General features: G+C 35.9%; 1 protein-coding gene across 2 annotated transcripts in view; it reads left to right on the plus strand.

Moving 5' to 3' along the window:
* The window catches only part of LOC113235651 (chitin synthase chs-2-like), a 42,093-nt gene extending 31,315 nt beyond the window's left edge, over positions 1-10,778 (plus strand). For both annotated transcript variants that reach the window (XM_026471480.1, XM_026471488.1), the window contains exons 20-24: positions 4,194-4,370; positions 5,048-5,215; positions 6,483-6,702; positions 9,446-9,645; positions 9,747-10,778. In XM_026471480.1, the coding sequence (XP_026327265.1) occupies positions 4,194-4,370; positions 5,048-5,215; positions 6,483-6,702; positions 9,446-9,645; positions 9,747-9,887 (906 nt within the window). In that variant the 3' untranslated portion in view covers positions 9,888-10,778. The remainder of the gene's footprint in view (positions 1-4,193; positions 4,371-5,047; positions 5,216-6,482; positions 6,703-9,445; positions 9,646-9,746) is intronic.
* The last annotated feature ends 1,431 nt before the right edge of the window (positions 10,779-12,209 follow it).

The following is a 12,209-nucleotide window of genomic DNA, read 5'->3' on the forward strand; positions in this document are numbered from 1 at the left end:
GCGGAAAGGGGATCAGGAGGGGCAGAGGCTGTTCCCTCAAGTATCGGAGATGGGCACATGGCTCTCAAATAAAAGTTGTCAAGGATTTTGGTCAGCTTCTACCAGAACCGAAAGTGTTCTGATATGACGAATTTAAGATGGCCGCCTTACGAAATTGACTATTCTGAATCTTCGCAGCTGTCAATGATATACGACTGGTTTGTTCTGAGATATTTAAGGATACAACTTGACACGATCATACCAACTACCCCTACATGTAACTAATTTGGAGCAGTCAATAACCCTACTTCCTCCCATCCAAACTCAACCAAAGAGGATTCTCTACAGAAATATGAAGTCCAACTCACAATCAGTCACAAATCCCAAAAAAAGCCCTAAAGCAAAAGGCGCAACGCTCGCCGCTTAGTTATATATATAAAGCTACAAGTTCTTACTCACTGTTAGAAATAGAACGCATACTTCCCGATATGGTGGAAAAAAAGATATTTATACCGTTGTACGCGGATAGATTCTAAAGCAAAGAATCAAATTTGAGAAGACCTAAATGTGGAAAATATGAAAGAGTGATCAACGGCCTGCAAAAACTATAATATATGGAGGGAATATTTGTGCACTTTTATGAGGTACATCCTGGTCAATTTCCGCCGGAAGTAAAAAAATGTTCGAAATTCAAATAAATAAGATGGCCGCCATACAAATTTCAAAGCCTATCACGGAAACTATTAGAGATGGTAGGAGGTGCTCAAAGTAATGTCATAGAGATTAATAGTGGTCAACTGCCTGGGTTAAAAAAACAAGATGGCGAATTCAAAATGGCGGCCGAAGAAAAACTTGCCTCGATCCGGCTGAAAATTGGTATGCGGGGGTCTTTAGGAGTCCTTAACCATAATTTGGAGTTAAAAGTTTCTTTTCGCCATTTTTTAATATGGCTGTCATATAAGCGTTTTTTTTCGTCAAAAGTGGCTGCCGAAACGGACTTGCTCTGATTCGGCTGAAAATTGGCATGCGGGGGCCTCTAGAAGTGCCGGATAATAATTTGTGGTCAAAATTGGTTTTTCGTCATTTTCAAATATGGCTGCTATAGAAGCGTTCGTTGGCGGCAGAAAAAAAATGCTCAGATCCCTTTCAAAATTGGCATGTGTGGGTTTTGTAGGAGTGCTTGATAATAAAATGCGATCAAAAATGGTTTTACGCCATTTTTTAATATGGCCGCCTTTCAACAACTAATAATAATTAGCTCCAATTCAACTTAAAATTGATATGTGGGGATCTCTATAGGTGTTTGATAATAATTTGTCGTCGAAATTTATTTTTCGCCTTTTTTCAATATGGCTGCCATACAAACTTTTTTAGTGCCAGATAAAAATTTGCTCTAATTCGACTGAAAATGGCATGGCTTCAATCACAACTTGGGGTAAAAGTTTTGTTTCTGCCGTTTTTCGATATAGCCAGTAATTATAGACATAGTAATAGATATAGTAATTTTTTATGTAAATGTCTATTGAAAAAACATGCTTTGCTCGGACTGAAAATTTCTATTTCTGAAGATTTCTAAGATTGTTTGATAATAATTAGTGGTCAAAAAATATTTTTGCAATTTTGAAACATGGCTGCTATTAAAGAGCTATTTCAATTTTTTTAAAACAAAGCCATAAGTGCCGAGGCCGGAGGCCGAAGTCCCCGGAGGGCGAAGCCCGAAGCGTCCGCACGCCATCAAATAGAGATAATATAAGGAGACGTAATAGATTACGAGTACAAGATCTCACAATTGTAAAAATGTAAGCATGCTTTCCGATGTAGTGGAAATGAGATACTTATTATAGCGTTGTTGTATCTCAACCGTCTCTATGTTAGATTTCATTTTCTTGAAAGCTATGCCAAAGAGAAGTATTTAGGGGGGAAAAAATGTCAAACTACTACCGAATTTCCTGTACTATGTAGGTACTATGAATACCAAATCAACGATAACCCAGAATACTCAGACCAAAACCAACTTAGAAATGTTCGTTTCTTAAATTAGCATAAATCGGGAATCAACCTCCTCATCAAGAGCCCATAGTACTAACTGCTGTGCCACCGAAGAGCATGAGCACACCCCGTAAACTGAAACCGACCACGCGCCACAGGCCGAGCCCGACCACACCGTAGGTGGGGTACAGGATTCGTATTACATACATAAGTAATGTACGCATAAAATCACATAGTTCAACGTGTCATTATCTTTTTTTTCGTCGAAAGAAATAGTTTCGTGCACAGTGCAAAAACGCTTTTGCGCGCAGATTTCTAATGAGGAAGAAAGCCTTTCCGACCTAGTGAGGGAAAAATACAACTAGCAACTTTCTACCAACCACCAACTTGCTGCAAGCGGAATGAATCAAATAATAATAATAATAATAATAACGCACACACTCAACATAGCCCCGCACTAGGGAAACCCTTTGTCGTGGGTGCCATAGACACACACATAGACAACCACAAATTACACCCAAACTCACGAGAGAAATAAATGTAGGCCATACAAATATTTCTCCCGACCCGGGAATTGAACCTGGGGCCTCTGCGTGGCAGTCCGGCATGGTAACCGTTCGGCCACGGAGGCAGAGGCAATGAATGAATGAAATATATTTAATTGCAGGTTTGACTGTATATAGTGTGATTTTGCAGAATTTTAAAGAATTTAGTTTTCTAATTAACAGCACAAACTTTTATGACTAATATTGACTTAACGCTACGGATTCAGAATCAAAAAGTTGTCTCCATTTGTAATAGGCTATTTGACGGGTTAGATATATTGAAATATCTAGAAAATGCCTAATTTAGGGCGCCATAAAATTAGACGCTTATACAAGCGCTGCAGTGGCGCCAATGTGGCGCTGCAGTCGCACCACTATTTATTTTTTGTACAATATTTAGAAGTGTAGTTGCAGCGCCGCTGTCGTGTCACGCGCGCGTCTCTTTCGCAGTCACAATTAGTGAACTAAAAATTACTGAAGCGCCACAGACGCGCGGCTGCCGAGCCACCGTAGCGCTTCTACAAGCTAATTTGAAGGTGCCCTTAGTTTGATTTACAATTATCGTCGTTCTATATCGCGCATTGATAGAGGCCTAGGTCCAGCGGTGGACTCCGATAGGCTATTGTTATGTAGGCTATAGTTTATTGTATAAGGTAGATTTTACTATAAGACACAGCTTGAAACAAGTGCTACTGGCTTACTCTCAATTGCTCCTAGTGCTCAGCAGGCTGTCGATGCTGTCAACTTCTTCTTTACCAATATTGGGGCTAAGCTTACTGATAAAATTGTAAGTAAAAATCCCCCCGCGCCCTTGGTAGCCGATGCCTCTGCATGTAATTCCCTCATGTTGCTTGAAACGGATAATGAGGAGGTAGAAAGAATACTGATTTCTCTGAAAAGTCGTGCAGATACTAAAATCATTTAAAGATGTCCTTGTACCACATATGTATAACACGTATTTGCAACCTGTCCATATCCCAGGGTCTCTTCCCTGATGTATTTAAAAAGTCTATTATACATCTCATATTTAAGAGTGGGGATAGAGACCTGATTACTAATTACCGCCGAATCTCAATTTTATCGGCTCTGTCGAAGGTACTTGAGCGTATAATGAATACCAGTCTTGTGGACTATTTCGAAACTAACTCTCTCTTATCCTCACAGCAATATGGATTCCGTAGGGGCAAATCGACTAATGATGCAATTCAAGCTCTAACCGACTACGTCGTAACGAATCTGGATTCGCGTAGAAAGTGCATAGGAATATTTCTGGACCTAGCCAAAGCTTTCGACACGGTCGCTATCCCCATACTTCTGAAGAGGCTCGAGGCCTTGGGTATCAGGGATAGGCAATTGGAACTTTTTAGAAGTTACCTATGTAATAGAACACAACGTGTACGCATGGGCGACCATACTAGTACCGACCTACCTACTAAAATCGGGATGCCTCAAGGTAGTATTGTTGGACCTACCCTATTCTTGACCTACATTAAGGAATTATGTTGCCTAGAGTTAAGGTGGAAAGAACAATAAATAAATTATTATTATTATTATTTTATTGCCAAAATGTATGGTCCTGATTCTAAATCTGATAAGCAATCTTATAGTCCATATATATATATATATTGTTCACTCACTGTTTTGCCCGTGCATTATACAATTTTTTTTTTCAAATCCTAGGCCCGCATCAAGAAAGACCTCAAGGACCTCCGAGACATGATGGTGTTCGCGTTTTTGATGGTGAATGTTCTGTTCGTGCTGGTCATTTTCCTTCTTCAGCTTAACCAGGACATGTTGCACTTCCGGTGGCCGTTAGGACAGAAAAATTATATTGTTTACGACTCCGACCTTCACTTTGTGAGTACATTTTTTTCAAATTATACTAAATTGCGCCCTCTGGTCTTTGATATATACAGTCAAACTTATTTAATTATATGCCGCAAATCTTTAATTTTCATATTCTGTATTTACACTACCAAAAATAATTGCATTAAATGCGATCTTACCGCACGGCTGTTTAAACCAGTATATCGACTTATAATTTGTTTATCGATATTATTTTGTTCTATTTTAATTTATATTATATTTTTATTAATTCATATTATACAGGGTTATTTTAAAATACAACAACCTCGCGTGTATACTTATATCATTCTTATTAAATTTATAAGACAACGTGTCAAGTAACCTTAAATAAGGTAACATTAAGTAAATACCAATTATCTGGCTTTAAACTAGAAATTTCCTAGTAAAGCAACGAAACTTACTACGGGGTACGCACATAACAGAACCAATTTAGAAAAGGTTCCCAAATTAGACCTGTCGAGAATGACCCGCAATGTTAACTGAGTTCGTTAAATGTATCTAAACTCCAGAAATCAACATTTTCCTATTATTGTTTCTAAATTTTTATTGTAAATTGCGAACAGAATCATAGATATATTTCTTGGCTTCTGGCAAAAGAATAAGAATTAAAAAGCTTGCCGCTTTCATGTTTCTCAATTTGAAATGTAATATGACATTTATGACAACAGGTGATCATCGACAGCGACTACTTGCAGCTAGAGCCGATCGGGTCTCTATTCTTGGTTTTCTTCGGGACAGTAATGCTAATACAGTTCGTCGCTATGCTAATGCATCGCTTGGGTACTCTTACGCAGCTGCTCTCGACTGTGCAGCTTAATTGGTATTGTACTAGAGCGGTAAGTTTTATATAATAACTAGGGCTTTCATTGAAGGAATCTCCTACTCGAAAATTTTGCGAGTCTCGACGACTTTTTGGCATTTTCGAGAGTCGTGATTGATGTTTTCAGTCACGGGAATATGGGGACTTTTGAAACTTAGTCACTTAATTAAATAGTATTAAAAATTTACTGAACCAACAGTAATTTTTTATTCTGGTTACATGGACTTGGCAATACTGTAGAATGGGGTTTAGTATATATAATCTGTGGAGATTGAAGAGCGATACTTATAAAATCACAATAAAGAAAAATGGCGTGTTTTTGTAGTTATTGTTTTTACACAAATTAAATTTTTAGTTTATGGGCAATTCTTACGAATTCACGAAATTCTTGTCCTTTAGGTTTATAAAAAAAAGTATTTGATTATTGCCGTGAAATTAATATTTATTAGCAATTATACTTCAATTGCTACTAATGTCTACATAAAATATTGATTATTCTATTTAAATAATAATAATAATATAAAAATATCCCCAAAATCTTTCAATCGCTATGTCCCATGTTCCATAATCAAACACGTTCTGTGCTTTAAATCAACACATTTGGTAAAAATAACCTTTAAATTTTAAACATTCGATCAAATAAAATGTGTTTTAGCGAAATTAAAGAAATCCTGTGGTAAAAACACGATAAAGAAATTAAAAAAAATTTTTTTTTTCATGATTTATTTTAAATTCGTCATTCCCTTACCGTCATTCCCTCACCCTCAAATGTTCTGACTGTCCTGTACTTTTTCTTAAAAATAATTTATTCTGGGGACCACTATATCATCAAAAACTATTTACATAAGTACTATGAAATTTACGAATAATAAGTACAAATTCTTCCTAATATTTTTTATAAACATCGAAAGCGTAGGACAGTCAGAAGAATTCTGACTGTCCTACACTTTTTCTTAAAAGTAATTTATTTTGGGGACCACTATATTATCAAAAACTATTTACATAAGTACTAAGAAATTTACGAATAATAAATACAAATTCTTCCTAATAATTTTTATAAACATCGAAAGCACGAATTTCGGAAATTCATGAGAACATAAACTATTTAAGGGTTTAAATATTATTATGTTTTGAGTTTCTTAATTATTTGTTGCCTGTATAAGCTGATGGCTATATAGAGAATGCTTGCTAAAACAAAAAAATATATATAATCAGAACTTTTAATGTAGTTTTAGGTCAATAGTAGTATTAATTGATCCGTTCACTACAAACTTTCCCAACAGCCCGAAGAAATGACCGGACAAGCTCTCCTAACGAAGCACGCTATCAATATAGCTAAAGACTTACAAAGGTTGACCGATGATCCCGGCCGGCCTGGTCTGAATGAAAGTCACGTGACCAAGAGAAATACCGTCTATCACCTGGAACAGGCAAGAGAGGCGAAGCAGAACTTTGTCAACCTGGACACCACCTTTAAACGGAGATTAACTACCCTAGGTCGAGGTAAGTTAATAATGAAAACACAGCAATGTAAATTGGGCCTTAAAGTTATTTAAGGCCCAATTTATATTGCTGCGGCACGGATTTTTGCACCCATAGCATAATGAACTTTATGTCAATTCTGTAACGTACAAACTAGATACGAGCCAAGAAACAGGTCGCGCGTCTTCCAGAGAATTCTCGCCCAGTCTCGGGAATTCCGCAGCTACCGTATCATATCTATAATTAGATGTTTAAAATGTAAACAAAGGGAATAACCGAGCAAAAAATAAATACATTTTTTACCTGACTAGCTCGGAAAGACTTTCTTTCTCATTAGAAATCTGTGCACCAAAGCGTTTTTTCCTCGCTAGCGTGGAAAACGTTTTTGTACCTTTTTTTTTCGATGAAAGAAAAGCGTAATGACAAGTTCACCTACGCGATTTATCGTACATTATTTTATGTAATATAAATCCGTTGGTATATTTTATTAATATATTTTATTCTTATTATTGTTGACATTAAATTGACAACGATAACTAATTTTGTTTATTAAAACTGATTTGTTATAGTTCAACTGTTTTTCTTTCATCTACCATAATAGTGAGGTGAAAAGTTGTGTGTTTCGCTCGACAGCAAAGTTGTTTTGCGTCTCGTGTCTTGAAACCCTCGCTACGCTCAGGATTCCATTTTTGCTCTATTTTTGCAATCTTAGCATCCTTCGCTTGCTCAAGTTTCACTCGCGTCAAACAACAGCTTTGCAGCCTTGCATAACGAATAACTAAATGATAGTTTTCTATTTTTGACGGTAATAATCGATTAGAGCTCTTTTCAAGCTGTAATCTGAAAAACTTCACATTTTGCAATATAAATTTTTACTTAATTTCGTTTAATACAATTATAATAAAAGGCAAGAAGCACGAATAATCATAGATATTATTCGTGCTTCGTTTCTCGAATTTGAATGTTTTTTTTTGTCTCGTAGTAGTAGTAGTGCGTATAAATTATTGTGTGTTGTTGTTAAAGTTTTGTTTATTATTAATGTTTTGAAGTAGATAATTAATATTGTAGAAAATGAGAACCTCCTTTTCCAATCACGTTAAAAATACAAGATTTAGCACACCTGCATTTACACTTTGACAATGACATTTCTTTGTTTACATTTTGAGACATCTAATCACATCGAGTATATAACCAGAAATAGAGACGAAATAAGGGTCATCTATCCCTAGCAATTCATCAGGCAAATGGGCCTTATATCACTTTTAAGTATCAACTCTCGTTTGCGCTGAAATCACAAATTAGAAAGCTGAAATAGTACAGCGCAAAACAACTTACCTGTGTGTATGTCTCCGTATATTCCAAAAATATTCTGTATTTATTGTAATAAGGATATACCTCTAACTATTCCTCCATTATAGCGAAGCGCAAATTAAACTGGTCGATTCGAAGTGAAACCATTGACGACACCCGTCAGTTGTTTCGAATTCGGGCTGGCCAATCGGAGCGCAGTTGTCACCGTAATGATTTGGCAGAAAAGTTTTTAAACAAATTAAATGACATTTCATCTCTATTTCTAGTTATATACTCGATGTTTAATTATTATGATTCATACTATAGTTGATACATTACACAATTGACATAAAGTTATTATAGGACTTGTGAAAAACCCTAAACATTGGTTTATTAGTAAAGTAAAACAAATATACACGATTTAGAGGCGAAAAAACGGTTTTATTTCCAATGTATAGTAATCGTGTAAACCTAAGAACTCCATAAATAACAACAATAAAAACATCAGTGAGCTAACTCTCTTGTAAAACTATAACCGCTTTCGTGTTGCTCGTGCTCCTTAAACTTGTTTTAAGGTGGTTTTCACCGGCGAAGCGAGACGAGACTTGAAATCTCGCTGGCTTATTTCCACCAAAAATTGCCATTAATAGCTGTAGTTATGAATAGTGACGAATTCCATGATGTTCAGTTCGTCTAGCTATAAACACGCGGCTGAAGTAACATGTTCCGTAAACTATTATTATTAAATATGGTAACGGAAGAACAATCAAACGAAGCCATCTTTTCTTTAATCTCAAATCGTACGTATCCCACAATCTCGCGATTGATATTAAAATGCAAAGCGAGCTCGCGCGAGATCGTGTGTGCATTCGTGTGCTCGCGCGAGACATCGTGTTTCCATTGTAGAGTATAATTCTCTATGTAGGCAGCAATACGGTTTAATATTACATCAACAAATAATTCAATTCTCACCGCGCTCATCCTCGTCAATCTAGACTATTTCCACCGAATATAAGTATAAGAAGATATAAGTATAAATATAAGAGAGATGTAAAAGCTGATGGAAGTACCTTTACTGTCCGAGTATTTTGGGTTGGTATGGTATGTCGATTCGGTGGAATGAGATCAGCTATATTATTATCTTTGACACGGATAGAAATACTTCGCTTCATTTATCCAATATAAGAGAGACCGTACCTACTTGTAATTAAGCCTGTAAACTCATGTATCCTGTAAATTACAATAGCATCTAAATATAAAATAATTATGTTATGTTTATGTACGTATCGTTAAAAATAATTTTGTCGAAAAAATAATTGAATGTAGGTTACACCACTTTAGCGCTGATAGCCTCAAATAGGTCTTGACAGATGCACGCCTGAGGAATTTTCCAATCTTGTCTGTAACACCTTTCGCATAAGGTAAAATAACAGGTCGTCGATTGTTGGTGATTTCATACGGACTTTGATTTCAGATGTTTCGATTCCTCTACCCGGCAACGCAACGACGCGACGTTTGACGTTGCAAGCTTTGGAAGAAAAAGGAGTATCTCTAAAAGAGAAAATAGAGAAACGCCGTTCCACAATTAAACCTCGACAAGAGCCTATTACCAGTTACGAGCCCTTTTCAATGTCCACATCTTTAGAAGAACGATTGCCCTCTAGGAGATCAACGGTACTTTTTTAAAGTGTTTTATTTTAACTTGTTCAATACTAGCGCCAAAAATTCAATCCAAAAATAACTTGAACTATGTAATAATAGTCAGTTTATTCCAGGTAAACCGTATGCAGCCAAACCAGCGGTTAACGGGCGCCGTGTACACTAACAGGGGTTATGATTCAGCTGGAGACAGCGACGAGCAAAGTTCTCCTGTACCCAGGCGGTCCACTGTACGGTTCAAGAAGTTGGGATCATAAGATTTTATACTAAAAGTATTTTAAAGAAACTTACAACTGTCTATGGATAAAGTACTTATACAAAAAAAACCATAAAGTATGGACTCGTATTTCGACCTCCTTGTAAGGTATTTGGATTTCGGTAACTTTCTAGATCTCTAAAAAAATGTCAATTAGGTACGCTGATTTTGTTTAACAATAAAACTGAAACTATATAAGATATACAAAAACCGCTGATCCCAGATATATTAATACCTCAATTTAGCTAAAAATTTCGATTACGCTATGTCAGATAAGTGTCACTTAAATGTCATTTAATAGTTCCTAGACAGTAACGGCATTTAACGTAAAATTAGGTATCAGAATATGATACTACGAAATACCCCGTTTCGCAATAGAAGTCTTAAAAACAACTACGAGCTTTACAATGTGATTTCCAAGTGCTTTCTGTGTACTTGCCGCCTACTACTTTTCCATAGAGAAGTATCAACAAGGTACTAATAAAATTCAATGAAAATGTAATAATTATAACAATATTCAATTATTTTCATTTGTGCACGTTACATTAAGACAGTACGGACGCACACCGACGTATTTGTATGAAGTGATATAAATATGCAAGTGCCATTGAAGTTTCTAAGAGCAAAAGTAAATTTTAACCAATTTTTTTCTCTAAAACGCATATGTTTTTAGTACCAACTAATTCAATATGACACAACGGCAATCATCCTAGTACTGTCATAGCCGTACTTTCTTTTATACAAGAATTTTGACGGGACCAGGAGGAGCAGCCATCAGTGACGAAGTATAAAATATTATAATAAATCAATATAAGCCTACGGCACCAAGTAGAGACATTTTGGGAGTGCGTTACTATTTATGTACTGTCCATGAACGGGTTAAGTTACAAGGCACTAAGTGTGACCTAATTAGTTAGCTACAAAAATATGTCTAGTTTGTTGAAGTTTTGCTGTTATTATTTTTCATTTCCCCTATTTACTGTTTTTGGTGAAAAAATATTTGATTTATTACACTATAGTCCAATAAATGATTATCACTAGTATCAGGTTTCTTACCACGGTATGACTTCTTTTTATTCGAACGACTCAACTCAGTCAACCCGTGACCATGGAGCGTGCAACCGTTCCGAAATATCGGGAAAATAAAAAGAAGTCATGCCGTGGTAAGAAACCTGATACTAGTGATAATCATTTAGTGATTAACCACGAAAGTCTTAAAATCTATACACTATAGTCCATTTGTTTAGAAACTTAACAAAATGTAAACAATTAATAAATATACATTTATAAAATGATTTTTACTTACCTTCAAACACAAAATACAAATACTTAGCTCCGTGCACACATGCACTTACATATCGAATAAGTTATTTTGATGCACTATTCACACTTTATTGCATTTATTATTTCAATGAACAATGTCACTCCTAGTCGTTTGTTACATTATTGCTTACAAATAACTAGCCAGTGCATTAGGGAACTGGCATATGCTGAGTCAGCGCCATTTCATTGATATGGCAAAAATGTTTTAGTTTTTCTTTTGTATGAAATATATATTTGTGTTATATTAGTGAATAAAGAGTTTATCGTCGGCTAAATTTGAAAACTGCGTAACTCCGTTTTTGGACGATACCCCTTTTTTAGTTGTAAAGGTATAGTCATAGATTGTTATATAATTATTTCTAGTAATTCTGTTTATTTATCTTATTCAACAGTATCCTTCTACAACAGTAAATAGGCGTAGAGCTCCTTGTGAAAGAGTTCAGCCAGGGTAGTATTGTCACCTTATCTATTTCTGCTGCCAAGCAGTAATGTCACCTTTACTGTGATCCGGTTTCGAAGGGCAAGGGTGCTGGTGAAATTACAGGCACATGGGACTTGTCCACTTATGTCTCAGGGTGACGAGCGCTGTGGCAGTGCCCCTCAGATATTTGTGATTTAAAGCTCTGGTGGCATTGTAATTGTTATGGACAGGCGTGTTGCTTACCACCAGCCGCACGACTTGTTCGTCCCGTCACTTAAATTATAATTAATAAAAATAATAAAAAGACCGTCAATGGCGGTTACGAGGTTTACGAATTTAGCTAATGTTATCTATCTAGTTGAAAGTCAGTTGTTCGTGTTTGCTGTTTAGAAATTAAAAGTAGAGTAAGTTACATAACATTCGAAAGAAATCATACTTTTCTGACATAATTGAATATTTTAATAATTACTTGTTATAGCTGATAACTTTAATGTTATCGAGTGTGTGAATACGTACTTGCATCACAATGTAGTTAGGAGTAGGATACGGCAGTCAGTCGTGTTCCGCCACACCTCTCTA

Source organism: Hyposmocoma kahamanoa, unplaced genomic scaffold (assembly GCF_003589595.1).
Source record: "Hyposmocoma kahamanoa isolate Upper Pololo Valley unplaced genomic scaffold, ASM358959v1 102, whole genome shotgun sequence".
Classification (NCBI taxonomy): domain Eukaryota; kingdom Metazoa; phylum Arthropoda; class Insecta; order Lepidoptera; family Cosmopterigidae; genus Hyposmocoma; species Hyposmocoma kahamanoa.